Here is a 26,970-nt window from a genome sequence, read left to right on the forward strand (position 1 = left end):
AGGCACTTTCCCAAAAATGCCTTTTCCGGTAAAACGTTTTAGGACCCCCGGATTTTCACGTAAAATATTTTTTCTACTAAAAGGCATAATACAGTATATTGTCCTAATAGTAATGCGTCCATATTGTTGTGGTATTTCATAAGTATTCCGAAATACGTGTAAAATAACACAACATTGACCAAATAAAGTTGACAAATTTTAAGTCCACTTAATTATTGCTTCCATAGTTGCTGTATTTTCTTATCCCATACACGATTGTAAATATTAACAATATTAACTCTTAATCGGACGACTTACCGGCCCATCGTCGATTAATCGACCATTATTAACGCAACACTTAATTATATTTGTATCCGTTTTTTAATATTTGGCAATAACATACCAGCCACATACCATTTTTTATACGCCCGTTATCATCAAGTTGACGTTTTAAGGCTTCACATGCAGCGGACGGGATTACGACCTCCACAAGTCCGTAAAAAGTTTTTGTTCGATCATCACCAAACTTTGACAATATGTGTATGAGCAGAATATTTCGACCAAGTCCCATACCCAGCAATGTCGCCCAATTCACTTCAGAGGGCTTTGAGTTTTTACACAAAGGCAATGTTTTCGGCGCTGTTAATCGAATAGTTTCGTACAATCGACATTAAACGTGTGTGTGTGTGTGGGGGGGGGGGGGGGGAGGGAGGGGGGTACTTATATGGGGGTGCCTGCGTGCGTGTGCGTGTTTTGGGGTGTCAAGTAGCTATCTTTAATTGATTATTCATTTCTCCTTACATATCGTCAATTTCTCGATTAACCAATCAATAAATCGCTCATGAACTAAAACATATACTGTACTGTCGCTGAAAAATAACCAAAATACACTTTATAACACTTTATTTCGATTTTATTCACGCAAGAAATATGTTATATATCTATTATAATTGCTGTTTAATTCAAATAAATTTAAATTGCTATTTTAATATTTAATTTAATATCTATGTTTATAGCTCCAATCTAGTAGTAAAGAAAATTATATATTTTTTATGTACATTACATATTTAAACCGGATGGACATTTATGATTACAAAAAGAAGGTAATTGTTCGAATCTAGTAGCACAGAGAGAACAAAATTAACTTCGACATTTATTTTGTTGGAACGTGAATCATGGTAATGGCTAAATGTTAAATATCTGTTCGTGAAAAGTTAAAATCTATAAAATATCTAGAAAATTGTTTTATGAAGTTAACAGGAATATTTTGTCGTTTTAAATGGTTAATTGAACCACTGTGATACTAACAAAATCGTTATTCGCTGTGAGACTGAATAAATTGTTGAATATTATGTATATATTTGAAAAAGAATTCACTGCCAATAAATGGTGTCATCTCTGTATCCAATGAAAGCATAACGCAACATTGCGGGGTATGTGGTCACATACTAGTATACAATACAACCGTTGAATCGACTGGAAGTGTGGAGATGTAAGAATAATATTGTAACTACTGCCACAGTTCAAGAGGTGCCTGATTTATAGGGACGTAAATGCTGCATGAAAACATAAGAAATTCAAATAAGTATGCGTCAGGTGTAACTAGAACAATTTTCAACATACAACATTGTGTGTTCCCCTCAATACAGTTTACTGCAATATAAAGGCGAACAGGATCGGCATTCAAACTGATTAAAATTATATTTATACTTTAAACCCACATTTTTACTAAATGAAAGTTTTATTTTGCCTGTAAAACATCCGTTCATTACTTTCATGAATGATGTTAATAGATACAACGGCGGTAGTTTGTTACATTTATCGACATTCAATTCCAGTGCAACTTAAAATATTGCGAGATAATGCATGCTTATTGTTATATAATTACTATTCATAGATATACCTCAACGCCCATATCGCCCCTGCTGTCTGACAAGGACGAGCGACTGGACAAGTTGTAAGTCCCTCCAAATATTTTGGAGAATGACCACAGAAGAAGTGGAGACGATCGACAACAAAACAGTTCTCCTATTTCCTCTTACAAACAAATTTTCTGTAAAGATGAGGGATGTGCCAATACAGTTTTCGTTGTCGGTGGGGCTGGGAGACCAAGATCCACAAAACTGCACAGGAGTTCTTTGCTGCAGTTCACATTTCTTACCACACCAAAGAGATTCAAAGTGTAATAAAGCCATATTTTCATGAAGCAGGTCAGGAGTTCTTAGCTTCAAATTACAACCCCTTGGAGTACTGTTCAATAATAATGCCAGATGTATCGCAGCTTTTAATCTACAAGTGCGGATTAAACAGTGAAGTTGCACAAAATATGTCTGGCATGATGTCTCTTAGTTTACTGGAAAACTGTGATAGTGAGGACGGTGGGATCGATCTAGTTTGTGAAGTAAAATAAACACTTTGTTCTGGTTTTATAGAGGCCAAAGCCAACAATGTAGATAACATTCAACTACCCCTCTTTCGCCTTTATATTTATAATTGTAATAGAGATATTTGAACGTTAAAGACCTTGATATCGATGAACAAGTCTCAGATACGAAATATACATATCGAGAGACAAGAGGAGGCAATCAGCGAGGATGAGCTCCAGGAGGTGTTCACCAGCTCAATGGACTCTCTCACCCATGTTCAAATATGGAATCGTGCTGGACAGTATGACCTTTCTGCATGCAACAGTCTACAACATTTGACAATATATGGATCTGAAACATCGAATATCATGACAAATACGAAGAATTTAGATTCATTATGTTTAAATAATGTTTCGAAAAAGGTTGTACGTAGTATCATCAAGTCATTAAAACAAGGATGTGAGCAATTGGTGAGGTTTGATGTAGAGAATCTTACTAACATCAGTTTATTCTGTCAGACGCTTTCCATGATGGACCATTTAGAAGACATATCTATACATCAGACTCACCTCGGTGATAACACTTTGCTCCTTCCTGCCTCTGTCCCTAGTGTTAGCCTTTCCACGGTGACAATGACCGCTCGGTGCCCTCACACTGTTGAGTGTTCGTTATGGTTTTGCACTGTTGAAACAGTCACAGAGTTTGAAGAAATTAAACGGGATATACAGACCAGACGCGGATTTTGTATTGATAAAATAAACAAGATCTATATAATTTTCGTTAAAAACTAAAACAAAGCGTTTGGATAAAACCATGTAACTCTGTTTATGTATATAATATGAAATATTCGATTTATATCGAATATTGTGCGTTTGATATACTGTAGAACCAAATCGTAATGTCTCCTGTATCATTGAATATATTTTTAATAACTTTGAAACTAAAATATAGTTGTGGATAGCACAAATTACATTGAAAGATGTGTAACATATCAATGAGTTTAATATTTTAAAGAATATATTTTAATTTGAAAGGCTTTTTCTTTTCAAGAAATATTTAAATACGAATGCTATATCGTTTTGTAAAGTATCCTTATACGAGTCTCTTAATACTTGAAATAGCCATATATAGCTTGGTCAAATCTAACACAATTCAGCAAATATTGATATCATCTAAACCAAAGCCAAATCACTGATTCTAGAGTATATGAAACACAGAGCACTTTTGATATAATAAACAGGTCAGAAGACAAGAAATCTGTTTTTTATGGAATCGAAATCAACATTATTTATACTGTGTATAGAAATAAGAATATTGACACATTACAGAGATAAATAATCACCCAAAATGAGACAATATCAAGGTCATGCCATATCTTGGTTTTTGAAAATGTTTTGTTCTATATAAACGAACACGACGACCGTCTAGAAAAAAAACATGTCTTTTAGCGAGAATGAATCAGCAGTTTTTTAAATGGTGTCGTAATAATAATTTCAACGTGATGCATTTGGGCACGTCATATATGGAATGTTTATAAAGTCGCACCATAAATAAACTCAGAATAAAGAAAACCACAGCCAAACATTGTATTCTTTGGTATTCGATGATGTCAGATTTATTAAAAAAAGTGAAGACTTTGGGTAAAACACATCGTTCTGTTAATTGCCTGGTGACGTTATAGCAATGGCGTTTGATGTGTGTTGCCTTCTTTTGGAATGTCTTATGCTCTCAAGAAAACAGTGTATGTATACCACGTAATTTGCGTCATAAATGCTACGTCGGACGGCAATACTTTGATTTGAAAAAAATCTTTAAACAAAGATTTCTTCACTATTTCTTCACCATTTAAAATGAAACACAGCGCAGTCTACGCCGCTTAAGGAGCCCTGCCTTCTGTCTTTTACCAGAGTTTGATTGAGAGTTTAGTTTCTTCAAACACTTCGACAAACCTTTTCACAATACGGCCGTCTGACGGAGCACTGTCAAAACATTATTTTGGAAATAGGTTTGTCGAAGTGTTTGATGAAACTAATGATCTTATCAAAGTTCAGTAATAAAACAAATGCGGGGCTCTTTAAGTGGCATTTTAAGACTGCCTTTTGTTTTATTTAAAATGGTGTTGTAAAAGAAAAGTTATCTTTGATTTAAGTCTTCATTTTAAGCAAAATGTTGCCTTCCGAAGTAGCATTTATGACGTTATTTATCACGTGGTATACACACACTGGAAAAGAAACATTTAGACAGCAAAATGTGCAATATTCCAAAAGTACATGTAACAGTTTTTGTACAAACTTGCTACACGACGTGTATTCTGTGCATAAGTAACGATGCTTTCTACGTAAGAGGCGGTCGTCATTTACAAGTGCATCTAAATGACAAACTCGACTGAGGAATAATATGGAAACATACTTTTATTTCCCTTCTGTGCGGAACCTATTTTCAAATGCCTTGCTCTGCCGAAGACACACTTCTGGTTCAATAAGCCCTGAACGTCAATGTAAAATTATTGTTATTATATGTAATTGTTAAAATATAGTTTTTACTCATAAGTCCCCTTCAGATAATTTTCGAGCAAAAAACATTTCCATTTTTTTATTCCCTTGTATCTTATATTTTTGGGTTGAATATATTTCACTGTCTAAACAATGAGAAAACCAGGTGTTATAACTAAGCAGTCAAATATTTGTAAAATCGTTGACTACTGGTATGTATTCATAATTATGTAAACTTCATTTTATCTAGTTGAACTATCATTATCATATTGTTCTTGGCAACACTGACTTTATACCTTCTACACGCACGGTGCGAACTACCACGGGGGTCGTACGGATGGCGTGCGGTGAGCGCACGGGAGCGGTGCGTGGGCATTGCGTTGCCTGTCGTGTGTACCGCTAGGCCACCCGTAGGGTCTCCCGTGGAATTCCAGCAGCCGCCACAATGTTTCGGAGTCCACAAAAGTCAATTATAATTCATAAGACCCTAGGGCAGCCGTACGGCAAACGCAAGGCCACCGTACGCCCGACGTATGGTCGCCGTGGCACCGCTCTACGGCATGGCTACCTAGAAATGAAAAGAAAGTTATAACTCCGCGGTATAATCCCGAACGACCCCTTCGGCCTGTAAAAGATAGTGATATGCCCTAATGTGACCCTGGGGCTACCGCAGATCCTCTGGGGCCGCCGCATGTATCTCGAGATTTCGGGGTCATACGGCCGCCGTATCCTAGCTGTAGAGCAAATGTGACTGAGGCATAAGCCATTCAAACTGGCTACATACCTTTGTGTTGCTTAGGTGTGCTTTTGTCAATCTCGAAAACAGCTACGTCGACATACATATATCTATTCGTGAAACTTCCGGTAGTTACTTTTATCAAATTTAACATGTTCATTTTTACGAGTCAATTTGTTGTGATTGTAAAACTTATTTGATCACGATTAGCAACTTCACAGCAGATTGCGCTCTAAAGGTATATCAACATCCCCTCTATACATCCACAAATAATACAGAACATAATCAGGAGATCTCAAAGGACGTGCGCATAGAGATAAGGAATTTTAACATTACAATTTAAAGCTGCACTCTCACAGATTGAACGTTTTGACATTTTTTTTTTATTTTTTGTCTCGGAACGAGACAATTTTTGTGATAATCCATTGAAACCAGTTATATAAGACTGCTGACAAAAAAATTAGATCGCAGATCTTTTATATTTAAGTTCAAAAATTAATGTTTTATGCAATTTGCTTAAACCGTTACGAACGGAAATATGTTAATCTGCGATCTAATCTTTTGTCAGCAATCTTGCATAATTGGTTTGCAGAAATTTACGCAAAAATTTGCTATTTCCAAGACAATTTTTTTTGGCAAAAGTGGTAAATTTGTAATAGTGCAGCTTTAATGTTAATATTAATATTGAATATCACTTAAAAATGAATTCTTACTCCCATATAAGATTTACCATTAGTAATACATTTTTTTTTAAATATACCAAAAGGGATGAATAAATGTCAAAACAATGGTTTTATGAAGGATGCCGAGTTTAATTTGAAAGAAAGGTGCAGAAAATCTTATGAGACGATAGAAGATCACAGTAAATATTTTAGCATTACCAATCATTCAATATTTGTTTTTGCGTTTTCAGCCATTAAAAACATGGTTTCAATCTTGTTGTCAGATATAAATATTTTCCATAAATACATTATTTAGTAAGTAGTTAAAGGTTTATCACTTAAAATGTATGTTTTTAACATTTGTATGTATTGATTTTGAAAAACAGTGTCACTCTAAGTATGATGCACGTCAAAGCACACTTACACACACACCTTAAATAAGCAGTATTTCAGTAGAAATGATTTAACACAACCTTCAACATTTCTTTACGAATGATTGCAATGCATGACTTTTTTATTGAGTTAATGCTCACAGATAACACAGTTTTGACAACTTTTTAATTCTACGTCTTAGAATGAGCTAATTTTTGAGTAAATATCTTAAGTTGTGATTAAAGACAGCTGACATAATATCAGATCGCAAATTGTCATATTTCCGTCCGAAAAGTTTTATGGCTAAAAGCGTTACTAATGGTTATGAAAATGCATAAAACATCAATTTTTGAAATCACATGTACAATTCTGCGATCTAATATCTTGTCAGCAGTCTTATTTCACTGGTTTTGTGTTTAGAGTTGTGTTTTGTGTTAACTGGGTTGAGTTTTGAGTATTATTTGCAACACATCTTATTTAGTGTGTGTGTGTCTGTGTATGTTCTTTCAGAAGGCCGCATTGTAAATAAGACGTGTGTTATGTTTTTCATAATATGATGCCTATGTCTTAATGTGTTACCTTCTTTAAATAAAGTTATTATTATTATTATAAATCACAGTTTTTATTGCGATATATTATACATTCCGACCAGGTAATGAAAATGCACATGTTATCCCATTTTCTTATAATCAACCCAAGAAACTGGTTGCCATGTACCTGCCACCCATCCGAAATATATCTATTAACTGTTACGAGTCTCAATCGTCGAGAAATGATTATAAATTGTAAGTCTATTTCAGTTTAAAAATCAATTGTGAGTTAATGTAAATATCATGAACGCGAAGTAAACCTGCCTTTGATCCAATGGGTTTGAGAAGAAGATAGACATTCGTTCAAACCTTTTAAGGATTTCACCTAGATGTTTCAAGAAATGGATCAGATACTTTCTGAGAGGCAGCTAAAAGGGGCGCATGGTATCAAGGAGCCATGAAACCTGGGGACGTATTCATAAACATCATAAGTCAATTCCTAAATTAAGTCACTTTCCTAATTTAAGTATCTTGTTTAATGCATTCTATTTATTATTTTCACTGACACTATTGAAAAAAAAAACTTTAATGTAAATAACATGTACACGTTTCTTTTTAATTTCACTATGAAAATTCAAGAAATCGACTTAAGTTAAGAAGTTTTATGAAACACGTATTTTCTCAAAGAATGTGTTATTGAAAGATTGTGTCAATAGTTCAAACAGAACTAATTATAGAGCAAACAAATATCAGTAATTGTAAAAAGGTAATGAATTGTACTCACGTACATTTTGGCCAAGGTTTTCATCAACATATTTAATGATAGAATGTGTAAAAACATATATTAGTTTTCAATGATATTTGATGTTATATGGTTAAATGAGCTGAGATTTGACTATTACTTTCGTGATATTGGGACCAGGTCTAATGCTTGCTATCACTCACCAATGCATGTCTTCTGAAGTGAGAAACAAGGGTCTCTTATTCGGCTTCAGAGTGGTACACAACAGCATCTCATTCCTCATACAAGAAGTCAGTCAGTACGAGTTCATTGACGAGTACAGAGAAGAAGTGATGCCATGTCCTTCTACTCAGAAAGAATGTAGAGAGGTTGCACATCTGTCTGGAACTCGGAGGAACTTCCAGCATGCCCTTGGGGCAATAGACGGGATGCATAGTACCATCAAGACTCCGAAAAACAGTAGGTACTACAATTACAAAGGATTTATCTCCGTCGTGATGCTTGGTCTGTTCGATGCGTACTACAACTTTCCCTGGGTAGATATTGGAGCTAATGGGTCAGCTTCAGATGAACAATTATTCAATTCCAGTCAGCTTAAAGAGATCATCGACGGTTGGGATATCAACTTTCCTGGACCCGAGCCTCTAACCCATGATGGCAAGGAGACGACACATTTCCTTGTATGTGAAGATGCCTTTGCTCTGAGGACGTATAATTATCATGAAACCAAACGCAACCTATCTACTGAAGAATGCATCTTAAAGTACAGACACTCAAGGTGCATGAAGGTTGTAGAGAATTCAGGATATTAGACTACCGCCTCCAGTACCTCATCAGCGCCGAAAGCCAAAGACAGTGCAAGACATCGCATGGATATGCTGTTGTCTCTACAACTTAATGAGGATGCGTTTACCAGCTGCCCAAGACGCTGGCAGGGACTAAGTTGACTGCAACGACAATATCATTCCCGTTGAGTAGAGAAATGGTGTCATCATGCACGACTTTAGAGCAAACCAGAGAGGAAATGTAGAAACAAGCGCCACCCAGAAACAGAGAGATTACCTCAAGATGTACTACAACAACCTAGTCGGCGAGATTCCTTGGCAGTATAACATTTTATGAAGTGTAATGAACTTTCGTTCGATATAAGTTAACTGATGTGAACTTTCGTTGGATATTTTGCTATGTGAATGAATTGTAGTCTAGAGCGCTACCGACTGCATTAGCTGGGCCGGTTAAAGATGTTAACATGCACTAAATTGTCGTGACATACAGCATTTATTTGACTTATCTTTAATTTGGTTAAAAGGTAGAACTCAAAAAGAATTGGAAATAAACACTTGAATTGTAATGACACTTAAAAGGCACTCAGATTGTAAAACAATTAATGTTATGTCTTCAAAGTTTGAAGGGATGCAAACGAATGGCAAAATTGATATTCGAATATTCGGCAATTCTTTCGATCGAATATTCGAATACCAAAATGAACCTTTTAGAATTGCAGTAAACATTATTAACTAGTTACTAAGTCGGGGCCCTGTTACCCTTCTTTGTCGCATCGTTCACACGTGACGGACATTTATTGTTCCACAAATTAGCCTCTGAATTTCCCCATTTTCAGGATATATCCCAACAAAAAGGATACATATTTAACAAAAAAGTCGAATTATTTCAATTCCTGTGTGTTCATATTTGTAAACAATGCAAAATAAGATCCAGGATTACGTATTTCCCGGTCACGTTAAATGACGATATACGCCAACATGTGACTTGCAGCCTCGTTCTGGTATTAAATTAATTTTGTGAAATACTTCCAAACACTTGAAGTCAATGTTGGAGGCATATTTCCGTAGTCGTGATACAGGAATAACGATTAATAATTCAAAACACAATTACAAGATGCAAAATGATGGAAATTTGATTGAAAAGTGAAAAGTTAAACACATTTGTTGTTGTATTTATTGTTCAGATAGCAATAATTTCTTCATGCATATTCATCAAAAATACGATTGATCATTAATAGCTTTGATTGCACGACCCTTATCGTGTGATTGGACGATCAATTCCTACGGATTAATGATCAATCCGTTTTATATCAACTAGTGCCAATTAGTGTCAATTAAGAACATCTGAGATCATAAAACAACACTTGCCATTGTAAACAAGGTCATAGAACTTCACACGGTGCTGCACAAGGACACAATATCAAGCCTTGTGCAAACACCCAATTAGCAGACGATTTGTGACACATACCCGCTTCGCGACAGACACTGTTGATTACTTGAAATATTTCATCTGAAAAGTTTTATAACAATTGTTTTGTCCCTGCTTAGCAATTTCATTGAAATTTTAATTCTTAACGAATATTCGAATACCCATTTTGGTATCCGAATACTTGCGTGATATCCGGATATCCGGATACTCGGATATTCGCTTCCATCCCTAGTATTAATGTTTACGAAAAATATGACACCATGGCCAAACGTCGATTTTGACTTATGTATTGTACAGCAATACAGGACATATATACTTAAACGTTAAACCATACAGTTACGTTTCAAGGCAAGAGCGTTTTATCGAAACATGGAAAACTGTTTAAAGCACAAAACTAGCACATGTCCTTCATATCATCAAGGCGATTTGAGCAATATCGCCAAGCTTGATTAGCAGTGAAAACAACACACTGGTATAAAGGCCAATCTCTTAAACCCTTTATTGGCATGGTCATTAAAATGTACCAAAACCAATTGGAATGTGTTTAATGTCACTTGTCTAACAGCCAGTAAATGCCAGTAAATGCAAAATTACGGGGACTGTTTATAGTTCCCGAGGATATATCCGATATGACGCGTGTCTAGTGTCATTAAGTTCACACCTCTGGCATTAAGGGCCAATCATTGTAAAAACAAGACAGACGAAGAACACATTTGTAGGCAAAAAGTGTATTCATTTAATAATTTAACAAAAGCATCGAATATTCGAATACCGATTTTGACATTCGAATACCAAACGTTTGATCGAATATTCGAATATTCGTTTGCATCCCTACAGTTCAAACCTTGAATTTGCTGATTGGTTTGGCTTGTTTTTGTATTGCTATTTCTTTCTGATTGATATTTTTCTAGTAGTTTTTATTTTCTGCTCGTATTTGCTAGATACTTTTACAAATATTTGTTACTTTTATTTATAGTGACCACAAAAAGACATTATGTATATTATCACATGAAAATATAATCATATACGTACTTCAAAGTCGGCTACTTCATCGAAACGCCTTATAAAGATCAGATGGAGACCTGAAAGCCCTGAGATAATTTTGAAGTAGAAACCCCTAAATTCACATATGTGGCTGAAGCTGTGTTCCACATATCATTATTTGCTCCTGACTGAGTGTAGCCACCATGCCATGGGAGAGACTGTTGTGGCGGAAGACTAGACTGAAGTGGTTTCTGTGGGATAACAGGTTGCATCTAATTGTAAGCGTTCCCATACTGATAAATCTGTGGCTGCATCTGATGCTGTTCCTCGAGCGTCCGCAAGCGTGTTGATTTCGTTACATAGAACATTAGGGTGTCATAGCTTTTCCTCAGATAGTCCTCCCATAGATCCGTGTGTTTGGATGGATGCATGGAGGCCATGAACTTAGTATAGACTGTATGTGAATTTTCCATAGCTTGGATCATCTCAGTCACCTTTTCCCGCATCTATCGACTGCCCTCAGCCCCTCGGTGAGCTTGCTTATAAACTCAAGAAGTTCGATGTCTTAGGATGTCTTCTTTTTCTTTCCAGTTGGGAGTACCGGTGACGGATGCAGCAGCTGTCGACTGTGTGTGTCCTTTTCTACTCTAGTGGTCGGTGGGTGGATCAGATTCATCAGAGGGCGGTGCTGATGTGGTGGAGGAGGTAGGGCGACCAAACTTGCCCTTCAGGGACCAAGCCTGTCTACTAGCCATCCGGTCGATGTGGCACTTCTTTTTTTTTTTTTTTTTTTTTAGTTTATCAAGGTCTGCCCGCGCCCATTGGCTGCATTATGGCTTGACCCCGCCGTGACGCCATCACGACTTAAATTGTGTGTAAATGCCATAAGTGACATGAGATAGAAGTGACAGCAATTCGCAGTCAAATCCAGGCATTGGAAGATTTGAAGAAACAGAGTGAGATACAAGAAATCCGGGTGCGATACCCTAGCTCTTTGCGAAGAGACCTCTTGGTTCTTTAACGTGCTCGGTGTAAAGCACCGATACACGGGATACAACTTTCCTGGGTTGAACCAGTACTGAGTACACCACTTTTCCAAGCATTACCCTTTAAATGCCAAGCGCCAGGCAAGGAAGCTACTTGTACCAGCTTTTAACGTCTTTCGGTATGACGCGGCCTGGGATCGAACCCACGACCTCCCGCTCCGTAAGCGGACGCTTAACCTCAAGGCCACGGAGACGGTGATGTGGCACTTCAGGAACGCAAACAAGATATAACCAACCTATCTTGGTCAGTGTAATCATGGGCACCATTACCAGATCTCTTCTCGAAATGTCAGTCAAACTGGGATCTCATTGTCTTATACCACTTACGAAGTTGAGCTTCTGTAAATATATAACGGTAATACAAATGCTAAGTAATAAAAATGATTCTGTTATAACAGTTAATAATTGAATTACAGATAAGTAGAGGGAGCTTTATTGTAAATGAGTTTTATATTAATTAATAATTACAATGTATCAAGAAATTATCTATTTCAAACTTTTAAGTATCTGTTTTAGTGTATTTATCATAATACAACATTGACAGTTATATTTAGCTAGTTGCTAAAAACCAGGAATATCCAATTTTACAACATATTACAGGCTCTTGTTGTACAGTAAGGGGTTATCCTGCAACCGTTCCACCAAGAATGCATCTTATCTGATTGTGAAATTGTTATATACCTATTTTTCCTTTGGTCTGACACCTAGGCTACGAGGATCACCAGATTTCTAGATTGTAATTAAAAGTTGATGTTCGTGCTGGAGGTGGTGACTCAAACCCATCATCTTGTTCCAAAGCCAGCTTCTGTTTTAACGGAGCCTTTCCCTTAATTTATCTTCGACTAACACTGAGTTTTAAAACTTGTGAAAAAATTGATTCTGAGTGGTTCTCCAGGAAAATGATGCTGTACGTTTTTAACTCGCCGGACACCGCAGAAATTTCGAAGACATGTCGAAAGGGGCACGCGCAAACTCAAAACAATTCGAACGAATCTCGAGATCGTGTCAACATGAATGTCCCATATGTCGCTGCTGAACTCGTACGGTGTCGAGGGACAAGAGAAGGCACGCCTACCACATTTGTTCGAGTTAGACATCCCCATCGCATGTCTTCGATATATTGACGAGACGATTTTTTAAAACCGTTTAATCTTCTCGTCGCTGCTTCCCGAATGCTCTCCACTTAAAGAGACTTCTCTTTGACATGCAACGACACGGCTTTGAGGCCAACGCGACACCGTTCAGGAGACTTGAAACTCGCCACAGCTTGTAGCCGTAAAAATGCTACAGTTTGACACGGGCTTTACCAGTATGTCAAATAAGTGAAAAATGTTTTCACATTTTTTAAACTTCAAATATACATGTATTTATTTCCTTAATTATTTAAGGGATCATACGTTTGACTAAAAGCAACACAAGTGGAAGCCAAAACGGAACTCAGCACGTGTTCTTATGATAGACGAGCGATTCAAATGAACACGGCCTGTCCAGAAGCTTCACCGTACGGATTCATCTAAGAGTTTGCCTCACGGGCGATATGGACTAACAGACATTTAATGTTTCGCGTTAAAATGCGACTAATGAACTTAGATAAACGTTATTGAAACAGCCTTTACAATGCACGTGTAAGAAAATATAACATAAAGAAATGTAAAATGTGTACACTGTAACAAACATTCTCATCTCATTGCTTGAGAATATTGAATACATCTTCTTTGTGGCTACGTGTTGCCTTACAGTTGGGTTTAATATTTGTCTGCTTGATCCCTCTGTAATGCACACCCCGTCCCATTTCCTCCACCCCGCAAAGAGAAAAAGTATAGGAATAACGTTTAATGATTCCACGAAATTAAATTGAAGAAAATAAAGAAATCGAGACAAGCTGTACTTTGATGCTATCGTTAGACAAAAATAGTGTCCAAAGTGTTCCGATTAAGGTTAACACTCAGTACGTGCTTTTGCCACACTGGATTTCTCCACAGTTCAAACTTTAAAGATGCACCCTTACTCCCAAATAAGATTTACCACAGTTAAAAGAATTGTTTTAATTTACCAAAAAAGATGAATCAATGTTGAAAACAATGGTTCTTATGAAAAATACCGAGTTTAACTTGAAAGAAAGGTGCAGAAAACACGGAATTTCTACTTATGACACGACAGAAGATCGCAGGAAATCTTTTAGCATTCACCAATATTAAATATCTTTGCGTTTTCACCAATTACAAACACGGTTATAATCTTCTTATCAGTAATTAATATTTTCCATAAATGCATTATTTAGTAAGTAGTTAAAGGTTTATCAGTCAAAATTGATGTTTGTTATATATGTGTTTGTTTTGATATTGAAAAGAGTGTCACTTTAAGAAATAAATGTACATTTATGATGTATCAATGTATTATCATGACATGAAAAATGTTTGAACTATGTTTATTACTCGTATCCAAAATATAACGTATACATCCTTAAATGCAGCATGAGTTTCATCATTGTTGCTTCGAAACGTGTATTAATTTGTTTTCTAGTTAATCAAATGCGAAGTCAAAGGGACAACAAAGTTTAACAGACAAGTTTAGAATGTAACCGTCAAAAGATTCAACATTTAAGCTCGACATAAATGTATATAAATTCACAGTGGACTAGTTGGTGTTGATTAAGTCTCTATCAGATACGCTTCTGCCACAATTTCTTGAAACTTTTAAAGTCTCTTATAACAGGATTTAGTTAAACTCACTATTTGTGTTTTTCATTAATTTGCATAATATTTACTTCTTGAAAACTTTTTATACATTCAACCATTTCTCATTAATCAAAATTCAATTTAAGTATGTATTTTAGCGAATTGAAATAAATCTACTTAAGCCTGTTAAAGGGGCTGTACTCCGTATGATAAAATAGCGAGAGAAAAAGAAAATTGTCGAAAACTGACATAAACTTGGCATCGATGTGTACAATGCATTGAAACTTACTAACTGAAGTACCACATAGTTTACAATTAATTTCAGTTTAGCATTTATTCCGTATTTTTCCATTAAAAAGGATTACTGGGTATGTCTACCAGGTAGAATTCATTTTTTATGCGTGATTGGCTAGTCAGTGTTATCACGTGATATTACCGAGGTATGTTTATATCTTAATTATGTCACCAAATTAGTGAGTAAGCATTCATAGCTCAGTGGATACGGCGCTAGACTGCAATTTTGGCGACACGGGTTCGAACCCGGTCTCTGACACAAAAAATTTGTATTACATTTTGGTACTTTTTTACAATTATGATATCAAAGCGTAACACATTCTATAAGATAATTGTCCTGAGATTCGTTTCAGAAAAAAACACTTTTTTTTGTGCCAATCTGGTGTACAGTCCCTTTAAGCTTAAGAAGTTTCGAGAAATTGGGGTCTCTTTGTTAAAGAATTTATCTGTGTAGTTAAATAAAGACGATTCCTCGAATAAAGATACCTGAATCTTCAATATCTTGCAATATACCGTGACCCTATTAATACAAAGACGTGGCATTTGATATACAATCGTCATACAAACCAAGAATAATAATACGAATAGTTAATTGTGATTTTTTTAAACAAACAAAAAACAATGCATGCGATAACTGAACAAAACGTTTACTGATATAAACGATAAAATCAAGTGGATTATGGGTAAAAATGGATTGATTTTCATTGTACAAGCTGAACGGATGGGTCGTTTGTACATTATATTAAGGCAAAAGTTCGAAATCTGTAGGAGTTCTTTAAGGATATGTAAAAAATGATGCAACAAACGTACCACCTATCTATGTTCCTCTATTATCGAGATAACTTGAAACAACTTCAAAAAAACATCGATTAATTCGCGGCACCGGTTGTCCGGTTAGCGCAGTGGTTAGGGCACTCGCTTCTCACCAAAGCGACCCGGGTTCGATTCCCGGCCTGGGCGCATGTGAGTTTGGTCAGTGGTCACCAACCCGGACAAGTGGGGTTTCGCCGGGTACTCCGATTTTCCCCCATTATACAAGACAACACTCTCGTGCAACATCGTGCCAACGAGAGTGACTTGGTATAAGCTATCATAGCTTTCTTCACAATCGTTGTAAAATGTATAATGTTTATACAGGTTCTGTGACACAAAAACTCGTCATTGAACTTGTTCTCGTGTTTCATCGTTGGAACCCGTCTGTGACACAAAAACTCGTCATTGAACTTGTTCTCGTGTTTCATCGTTGGAACCCGTCTGTGACACAAAAACTCGTCATTGAACTTGTTCTCGTGTTTCATCGTTGGAACCCGTCTGTGACACAAAAACTCGTCATTGAACTTGTTCTCGTGTTTCATCGTTGGAACCCGTCTGTGACACAAACACTCGTCATTGAACATGTTCTCGTGTTTCATCGATGGAACCCGTCTGTGACACAAAAAGTCGTCATTGAACTTGTTCTCGTGTTTCATCGTTGGAACCCGTGTACCCACCCGATTTTGTCAATACCTTATGCGTACACATTTTAGGTGAAGGACGAGCAATAAAACGTTTTAATACGTCAAGTAGGTGGGCGTCCTTTGTAATGATTTGTTTTTCAATCAACATAAACGTTATCGTTTATATTGAGGTCTTTATGAAAATCAATCGTTTGTCTAGCTGAGCTGGAGTTTAATGATGACCTCAAAATAAAGAATAATCTACATGTGTGTGTTCTCAAATTTGCGTCATTAAATATTACATCGTCATTTTAACAAAAAAGAGACATTTTAAGGCTATGGGATCGGTTCTTATTTGTTACACCTAAACTTCGATCTTTATGATAGAGGATGTAAACGAAAATATTATTATATAGTATTATTCAACCAAAAATGAAAACAAACAAAGAAAACAACTTTTACTTAAACTGTTATGGTTAAACATGGGACGATTTCTATATGAATGCGTCCAATATGACAACATAAATACCACCGGGTCCTTCCAGTCTAGTGTTAAAAATGTTGAAGGTTGACTGATGGTCATCAGTGTACAAATCTGGTGTTTGCTTATGGTAGCATAAGTTTGGTGGTTATTATACGGACTTACCGGCCATAAGTGTTTTTTTCTTAAACATTATTTCCACAAAGTATGAGCAATACCACAAAATATGGCACAAGATGATCACATAACGATAGCGTTTGTGTTTGCAAAAAGGCATGAAAACAAATACTAAGTTGGACGAGCAAATGTTTTAACATTGTCAAATGTGCTGTTTACATGTGCGTATGTACTAAATCTCTATGTGATTATATATACCTTGTATTTACTTCTATCGCTTCTCGGACCTTGTCCAGTTGAAAAATATCCGAATTACGCATCATCAAATTACTGTTTAAAGATTGCTGTATACTGTGAAGTGATCGTGGATTAATCGAGCTTGTTTGGATTGAATTAAATTATTCTTACATTTGGATTGATCTTTTCACTGTTTTTGGTAAGAATTTATTTTCAATACGCATATAACTTTAACCAAATAATATATCAATGGACAAGTTGTCCTACGCATATTTTTTCGTAACACAGTGCCCATACTTTATTAGTGGGATAAAGTGATATTGGAACTATCTATGTTTGAAGGAATCTCTTTTACGGCAGTGTTAAGACATGCTTTAAGTTATATATTTCGTCTATGGTATGATAATTTGTCCAGTTAAAACGTGTCTATATGTTTTATATACAAATCAATATATTATAATTTATGATACCCTGATACATGTCATATATATAATTTCAGTCATTAGAATCTGTCTTATTTCTTTTATACAGCAACTTTTTATAGAATTAATAATTTAGAACAGTACATTTGCCAGAAAAGTTGTTTATCTTGAGCACATGTGCCTTAGATTACATTTACATGTAGATGAACTATCTAATAACAGATCGTAGATAATTTTATTACCATTACATAACATAAAGTTTTATGGATTCGTACAGTATGCATTATGCAATTCCATTAATTTCTAAATTCATGAAGTTTAAAGCACTTATCTCGTCTAGTTGTTGTTTTTTTTCGAACAAGTATTGTGAATCCTTGGTGTCGCGTCAGGTTAGTCGGGCGCCTCATTGCCGGCAATATACAAACACTTTAACCTACGCCATATTTTTTAAGGATTGAAAAAAATTGCGGGGACATTCATGCGATCTTGAATGCCCCACTCAAAATGGCAATTCCCGTGAAGCGCATGAATGCCCCGAAATGATTTACAATCCTTAGTTTATGATATTTACAAGTTTTCTGCACACTAACTGTAATACAGTTTTTTTCATTATTGAAAAAGGTTTCATTTTGACATACGAAGGGGAACTACAGGTTACAAAAGAAGTGAATGGAACAGCGAAGAACCGCTCCTTTTTAACCGATTTACACCCATGTGATTTTATCATTACACAGAAAATAGCTGTATTATTTTGTCTCGTATTTTTATCTTTTTAAACCATTGAAAGAAAATTTACCTCAAATATTTCATTTAGTAATTGCTCATGTTAAAAATATTTCATACTTTTGACATACTTCAGCTTTTACTAAAACTCGACAAGTCATTGTGTGCTCGCACAAGTAAAATAAAAATTAAAACCCCGCTAAATGAGTTTATTCCCTTAAGGTACGTAAAACATTTATATACTTAAATATTATGCGTTACTTTATTCAGTTTCAAGACAGTCCAACTGTGTTTTTTTGCAAGTTTGCGGTACAGTATAATTCTTAAAGTTTACCTTCACTCCAGTTGTGTTTCTGTCACATTTAAGCTTCACGACGATGAGAAAACTTACTCTCAAATTAAATGTAGGTTTGGAGAGCTAGCCAAGTCGGAAAAAGCAAACAACATTGTGCTTCCAATTTGTTTTCCATCATTTCCATATATGTGTTTGACACCTCCACAAGTCTATCCGAATTTGCTCAGAGCGAATCACAGAGACTTGAATGTATGATGCAGATCCCAACAGCTACACCTGGCTTACTTTTAATAGTTGCCTGTGGCCTCAGCTGGGTAAAATCAGTCTTGATCCTGAAAATGAAAAAATACAGCATTTTGTGGGCTGCTTATTTCGTCATGGACACAATACAACTATTAATCATGATTTGTCGACGATATTTCAACATTCTATAAAATCTAAAAATCCACTACGGTTATGTAATTGACGTCAATTTTAATCATTTCTTTATTAGAAAAACAGTCAATCTTCAAAAATGTTTATTTTAAAACGTCAACTTGTAATAAAATATTTACAGTATTTTGTCAACATAAATATATTACACGTATATCATGTCGAATTACTCGCGTAAGCTACAAATAAAGCTCAGTAGCGAAAAGTTTCAACATAAACCCAGTTAAATGCACTGGGCAAACAACAAAGACATTTAACATAAAATCACAAAAAAGAAACATGGAAGAACCGCAAAAAAAACTCCACAAGCAGCACAGTGCATACATACTATATATAAAAGACTAGGTATATTTATCAAGGATTGTTAGGTACCGCCTTGGAACGGTCAGTAAAATATAAACCTCACTCTTATCCCAACAATCCTAAGTAAAGATAAAACGCAAAAGGTAAATCTTATCAAAGTAAGCAAGACAAGTCCTTTTACGTGTATTTCTAGGGACACTGAACATTATTTTCTTAGAGATGACTTATAAACATAAGTACCTTACTCTCCAATCATTTTTTACATAAGAAGCAGTTGGAAAATAATTCCTGTGTTGCTTTATCACTGCTTGGGGATGAGCCTTAGTGTGGCAAATATGGTTGGTTTCTTTGGCAATTAATTTGGAATAAGTAAAACTATGTTGTTTCAGTGTTAGCACTTGTTTGTAGTAAATCTAGCTGTTTAAAGACCCTTTTCGCGAGTTTTAAAGCATATACTCTACTTGTGAATTAGTTCGAAGTAAAAATGACGTTACGAAGGAAACGCCTGCATGTAAAAACAAAAAAAACGTTCCACAATGCGCATGTGCTTAACGGGCGGTACTATTTCCCGGTCTCTCCTCGTAAAATCCGGTCTCATAATTCCCTGTTCATCGCATCTTATTGCAATTTTCTATAAACCTTAATATTGATAATTTCAGTTTTAAAGTTTAGTTTTATTGGTCTCATATGATGTTTCGACAAAGTTTGAAGGTAGTACTTCACAGTCATGGGAACAGGGATGTAAGAATACATAAAGAACTTCAGCGAACACGTTGTATATTACCGTTTTGGATGTGTTCGCTGAAGAGAACGCCGTATCCAAACCCTACCAGAATTCGTGGCATTTTTATGTCACGCTGTTATTTCACTTGTATGCATTGTATATACAAAATAACTCTATCCTCAGGTAAATGAAGTCAAATGTAGTTCACAAACACATTTTCAACACCAAAAAATACTTCATTTAGCATTTCAATAAATCCTATTACAAGCATTCCTTAACTAGGTCATAGTTGTGTTCAAATTTAATCACGTGACACCCAAGATTTTCAGAAAATACCCATGTGACCTACATTTGACCTCACACATGTAGGAATAAATCAATTATTTTTACTTATCAAAAGGTATTTTCAGCCTTACTGCAATTGGATTCAACTAAATGAACAATGTGATTCCGATACTATAAATGGAATCCATCGACGTCATCATGGTCATGTGATTGCATTGCATCATCACACTCAATTGATTCTGGTTGACTTGACTATGGGGTTTACGCCATAACTTTAATGTGTTGTAAACATAAAAAAAAATACAAACATTAAAGTTATGAAAGCCAGAAATACATGAAGGCCAATATATATAGAGAGAATATATAATATGTATAATAATATACTCGAGACACTATGACCTTTATATAAACCATTTGCTCTCCCTGCATCCCTGGTGGATAGGTAAGAGTACCGCTCTTACACGGTAAAGTGCTCATTACCATGATGGTGTAATGTTGTGTTCCGGTCACAAATTTTAAAGACATTCAGCGATAAACGAGACAAGCATATCTGCATTCATAAAAAAGAACAATATGTGTCTGTTCTCTTTAAACCGTTTTTATTATTATTATTATTATCATTATTATTATTATTATTATTATTATTATTATTATTATTATTATTATTATTATTATTATTATCGTACAGCAAAGACTATCATTATTATTAATGATAACAATAGTTCATAATACATTAACATTAATTAATTTCGCATCAGAATGAAATATCATTTCTTGCAATTGGTTTTAAATAAAGCTATAAAAATTGATATGGGTAAAAACAAGTGCAGTCTTAATAAAAAGGCAACTGTCAACGGTGATCCGGACCAGTATACTTGCTAGCCAGCAGTGGTATCTCATGATCGGCTTATTTAAACCGTGACGTTCGGTAGTAGATCAAAGACGCTGGTCGCCTGTCCTTAGGACAAATTAAGGGTCTATTTCCTTACTAGGCAACATTAAGACTGTGTTGATTGAAACTTATGCAGCTTTAAGCTCAAATGATGTTTGTACCACATCGAAAACTTGGAGTAGGATTTGTTATTGGTCCCAGATCTAGTTTCAAGTTTCATGTTTTTATTTACATCTTTGGAATGCATATAAAATATAAATACATGTACTGTATAGAAACAAGTTTGAAACAGTTTAAACAAAACAGTAAAAGAAATATCAGTAATAACATTATAAAAAAACACAGTGAAGAGAGTGTTTACATCACTTTAGGTGAGATCAAACCGAAAATGGTATTCACAACAAAAACAATTATGGATAATATCAGGATATGTTATTTAATGTCGAAATGACTAAGAGCCAAGGGAGGTAACCACTGGAAGCGTAACGTGAATCCTCACGTGGTTTAATAATGTGAAATGTGGCGATTTCCGGAAGTTGCCGAATGGGAATCTTGGTTTTGATTGGCTACGATTGATCCGAGTGAAAACGGGAAAGAAACGCCATTTTCTTCACATGATGACATGTGCACACGGCACCAATGTTTATACGGTAAATATTCATTTGTTCTCTTACATTCCATGCGAAATGTGATAGAGAGAAGCGTAAATTGAGCTGCAGAAACATAATTTGTAGCAAAGTTGAATTGACTTTCGCACTTGAATGACTTATGCCTTAAATTACATTATGGAACGATCAATACAGGTCTATCCGGCTCATTCAAGCCCCCATTCAATCATTCCAGTTCGAGTCGGTGTGACCTTTTAACAGTTCATTGACATTTTAATAAGAAAAGAAACTTGTAAATAATACTTTAAATGTAGAAAGAAATTTGGAAATAATACTTTAAATGTAGACACAAATATCAAACCGGATGGAGTAAAAAAACTGGACAATTTGTAACTGAGACAAAATGACACCATGCTGCAAAATTATCAGGTCTATTTAAAGCTGCACAGAATGAACATTACGACAACTTTTTTATTTTTTGTCTTGGAACAAACAAATTTTTGCGTAAATAATCTGCAAACCATTGATAAAAGACTGCTGACAAAATGTCAGATTGCAGCTTTATGCACCGATCAATTGTAACCCCCCCCCCCCACACCTTCCAGGTCGCCCTGCAGTGCCAGGTTAATTCGGGTCTTGTCTTCGCGCCGGGTTAATGCGGTGCTTATGTCTTCGCGGTAAATTGTTTTGTCTTCGCAACCCCCCCAGGTCCGTTGAATAGCAGGGACTTTGACTCGCTCCAGCCAAGCCTGGGTAAAATCTCCCTCCTGCTGGTAATACCCCCGCCAAATAACCCCGCAACCCAGGAAGGCCCATTCCTCGTTATTTTTGGCACGAATACAAAACCACCGCATTAACCCGGCACTGCGGTTCCACCTGGAAGGTAAAAACACAGCCCATTTCTCCGGCTATCCCCGGTATACCACTGGACCTGGGGGGACCATGGTTACAACTGACTGGTGCATTACATATTTCCGTCCCAAAATTAATGTTTTATGCATTTTTCTTAAACTATTAGTAACGGTTTAAGCCGTAAAACATTAAATTTGGAATTAAAATATGAAAATAATTCCAAATTTAATGCTAACCTGAGTGATGAAAAACTGCTGACAAAAGTTTTCTTGAAGTCTTTTCTTCAGTCTTTCATCACTGGTTAGCAGAACATAACGCATATCCAAGACAAAAAATAAAAATGTTGGAAAAACAGTAAATATGTGATGGTGCAGCTTTAAATTTTGATAGCTAATTTTCACAATATCCCTTAATCAAGTTAATGAGTAAATCGCTAAATGCCACTTATAATTAAACAAAAAACCTGTTATTTTCTACCTGACAAATCTTTCAATGGATAAAATATGATTGTATAAAGCTCAATAAAATGTTAGTTTAGGGTCGACATGATAAATCAGAGGCTGAAACATGGTAAAGCCTGGCCTGGCCGTTGCGTGATAGTTGGCCCAAGTGTCTTACATGTATTATGTTCTGAGACATTGTCGTGGGACAATATTAGAATGAGTGCATTATCCCGCAATGGCCAGCTATGTTCTAAACTCTGAAATACATATGTTGTTAATTCTTTGCATCCTTGTCAATTAAAAGAAATAATGACTCTTAACGACCTACTACCATGGGTGAAAGTTTTTGCCTTAGTAAACCAGATTTCCAGTTTATGAAAGGCTCCATGGATCATCTTTCCAAACCGTGTAAATGGGGTGAGTTTTTCCAGGTGTGAGAGGGTGGTGGGGAGTGTACCCCTATTAATTTGTTCGCAATAGTGATGACAGACTTCTCTGTTTGTCAGCTGTTTATGAATGAAACTCGTACATTTGATTCTACTACGGAATATGTGTCACACTGTACACGGTCATCTCCTGCAAGCAACTTGGCATAATAGCTGAATAATTTCCAATAAACTGCAGAAAACTTCCTTCACATTAGCCAGGTGCGCTTTTGTTATAAAGTAACAGTTAAATGTCATGCTATGAATCGAACAAAATGAGGGGAGTTAATATTTGCGACATCGGATGAACGCTTCTCGTTCAAAAATGTAAACAACAGATGAAAACAGGAAATGAAGTTTTGACACTCTCACTCTGTTGTCTTCAACAATAAAGTTTTAGAAAGGGTCTCAGAACTACCCGTAACTAATTGTATCACAGCAGTGATGCCCTTTACAAATTCTCAATTTTCATGGACAACACACACAGGACTCATATTTTTAAATCTTAAATGCAATTTGTGTTTCATTATGTATCGGGTGTAAAAATTTATTTAAAATTTGTCCACTAGGTTCTTAGATAAAAGACCTTCAAAAAATAATTTTTCAAGAGCTTTCTTTGGGCTTTGCCCTCTGGACCCTAAAGGGGCTTTGCCCCCTGGACCCAACGGGAGGTTTTGCAGCCCCCCGCCCTCAGAAATCGTTTATGATTTGTCCCAGCTTTCACCAATTGATGCACTACTTTCGCTTAAAAGTTTCAGAATTTTACTGGAAGTAAACAAGACTGAGCGCATAATGGTGCCTACACATCTTGAATGTGAAATGCTATGAATATTTCTTATTGCACGCCTTTATTTATGTGTTTATGGAATAGAACTTGAATCATAATGACGGCTGACATCAACAACTCGAGTTTTTTATTATTATTACAGTTCTTCTTTCTAGATCTACCTGAGTTTTATAATGCAATGACAGTAATGTCTCTAATGGTTTAATTTTGTGCATTGATTGTGCCAGTTCTACGTATTTAGGCAGCATTTTAAAGGTAAACAAAATGTATGTTACATCAAAGGTACTGTTTGTTTTATGAAAGCACTAAAAAAAGTCTTGATACTAGTTCCCAGAATTGTAGTTGGAATTCTTACAATGTTTGTGCTTTCATTAATATTTTAGTTTTTCAACTTTTTGGCAATTTTTATGTTTTTAATTTTTGTTCAACGCAAAAATTCGGGTGATAGATTCAGGTTTCATTTACAATTTTGCTTTCATCCAAGCTTCAAGAAACTCAGTCAGAATATTTTTCAGCACGACTTGTGTGGTCCCCTCCAAACACACTCCACATTAATAAAATAAATAAATTATACATTTGTTTCAGTTTACATAATCATAATGCTGATATGGTAAACAAAATAAGCATTAGTTACCTACATCACCTAGAATGCACCATTTCAGAATGAAATCAGCCTTTTGGGGGGGGGGGGGGCTTAACAAACAGGGTCCACTCAAATATAATCCCTAGACTTGAACCCTAAATTTCTAGACCACATATTTGTTCAATTTAAATAAGCCAATCGCTTGAGGGATTCCAAGATTCTTAGAATGTTTGTATTGACCTTACCCGAAGTATATGAGACAAAATTTTGGACAATTCAAATGATGCTTACATTAAGCTAAAATAGGTTAATGAAGTATTCGTTACAATTATGTTGAATTTACCCCGTAAACTTTAGTTATCTTGATAAATGCTGATAGGATTAAACTGCAGTGTTTGTGGATATGAATACATTGCTGCATGCAAAGTTTACTTAAACTCAGATGCATTACTGCATATTTATTCAGGCAAAATTATTTGGCTATCTCCATGCATTATTTATTTTTTTGTATTAATCTAGAAGCAGCACTAGGATTATTATAACAACTATGACATTTTCTACTTAATGCCATAAAAGTTTAATTCACCTCTGCATTATGTGGAATTTGTTCACATCGTTGTATGTAAGTATCAATAATACATACCTTACATTAAGGGAATTTTAGAAGTATATTACACCAATGTTGTGCCTTAAAATACCAAAATGAAATGCATGGAAGTGCAGAAATATTCAGTTATATTGCTTAAGCTGCCCCGCTAAGGGATTGCAAGTAAATGAAATGTTCATTATTCAAAATTTGCGTGTTTTGACTACATTTTATTGTAACTTTTTTTAGGTATCTTGTTCTATTGTATTATTTTCACAAAAGTATAGTGTTCTGAAAAAAAAACCCAAAAAACTACTGTTGTCTTTGTAGACAGTCACATTTAATATAGGTATTGAATTTCAAATGATATATATGAAAAAATGATATATATGAAAAACTCTCAAATTTAATGTGTACGAAATGTAAATACTTAAATTTTCAAAACCTAATATATTTAAGAATTGATGATTTGATAATAATTTGATATTAATTCTAAATTGGCAGGTTGAAGTGAAATGAATAAAAACTGTGCATTAAGAATATTTGAGATACGGGAAACGAGCCTCGTCAGTACTTTTAAAAAGTACTGAAGAGGCGCGTTCCCCGTAAATCGAATATAATTAATGCACAGTTTGCATTCGTTTTTACGTTTTTGTTAGAAGTACATACATGTACATGTACCTATGTATCATCACTGACTATAGCAGTTGTTTTTCTTTGATGTGTGGCAATTCTGATGCTGCACTCCATTAATTCTGATGCTGCAGTCTCCATTAAAACTTTGCTTGCTGTCTGGATCTGGGTGAATCAAGCTTGTTTATTTGCAAATAGAGTAATAATGTTAGTGAGGCATATAAATTACTTATGTTATTTGTTTCTGTTCATATGACTTTTGTTACATGCATATTAAAGCTGCAAAACCATTTTGCTGAAAAGCTATTGCTGATTATAAAAAATCTGGGTTGTATCCTAAACAGACACTAAGGTCACATTGTCAATTCTAAAGCTAAAAGGGGCAATGAAAATATGTCTGAGATGGGGATTAAAGTGTCTCTCTCCTGGTTTGTAAAATGCACTTTCTTTAATTATGAAATAAAGTGTGGCATATCATATGGAGTGTTAAAACAAAAATACCAAGAGCTGGAACCCTTTGCTCAAATATCGTTCTTGAAGACCACAATTTTCATTAGCTCTAATATAATGGGATTGAAAATTTATTATGGCTGGGGGGGTGCATGATTGGT

General features: G+C 35.4%; 2 protein-coding genes across 5 annotated transcripts in view; both read left to right on the forward strand.

The window, feature by feature from the left end:
- The first annotated feature begins 2,512 nt into the window (after positions 1-2,512).
- LOC128235761 (uncharacterized) lies at positions 2,513-8,691 on the forward strand. The gene is made up of 2 exons (XM_052950560.1): positions 2,513-2,646; positions 8,133-8,691. The coding sequence occupies exons 1-2, from the start codon at positions 2,513-2,515 to the stop codon at positions 8,689-8,691; spliced, it is 693 nt and encodes a 230-aa protein (XP_052806520.1).
- A 13,122-nt stretch (positions 8,692-21,813) lies between these two features.
- Positions 21,814-26,970, forward strand: part of LOC128234575 (zinc transporter ZIP10-like) — a 44,177-nt gene continuing 39,020 nt past the window's right edge. Inside the window, exon 1 of one of the 4 annotated variants that reach the window (XM_052948877.1) lies at positions 21,814-22,092. In XM_052948877.1, the coding sequence (XP_052804837.1) occupies positions 22,057-22,092 (36 nt within the window). In that variant the 5' untranslated portion in view covers positions 21,814-22,056. Of the gene's footprint in view, positions 22,093-25,561; positions 25,763-26,970 lie in introns of those variants that run through there. The other 3 variants (XM_052948873.1, XM_052948876.1, XM_052948875.1) reach the window with 3 other exon arrangements.

The sequence above is a fragment of the Mya arenaria genome, chromosome 5 (assembly GCF_026914265.1).
Source record: "Mya arenaria isolate MELC-2E11 chromosome 5, ASM2691426v1".
Classification (NCBI taxonomy): domain Eukaryota; kingdom Metazoa; phylum Mollusca; class Bivalvia; order Myida; family Myidae; genus Mya; species Mya arenaria.

Bases quoted from the DNA above. Each gene is read 5' to 3' on its own strand.
- LOC128235761 (XM_052950560.1), top strand. From the start codon at position 2,513: ATGAACAAGTCTCAGATACGAAATATACATATCGAGAGACAAGAGGAG. The intron at 2,647-8,132 runs GTATGACCTTTC...ATTCGGCTTCAG, and splicing joins ATATGGAATCGTGCTGGACA to AGTGGTACACAACAGCATCT.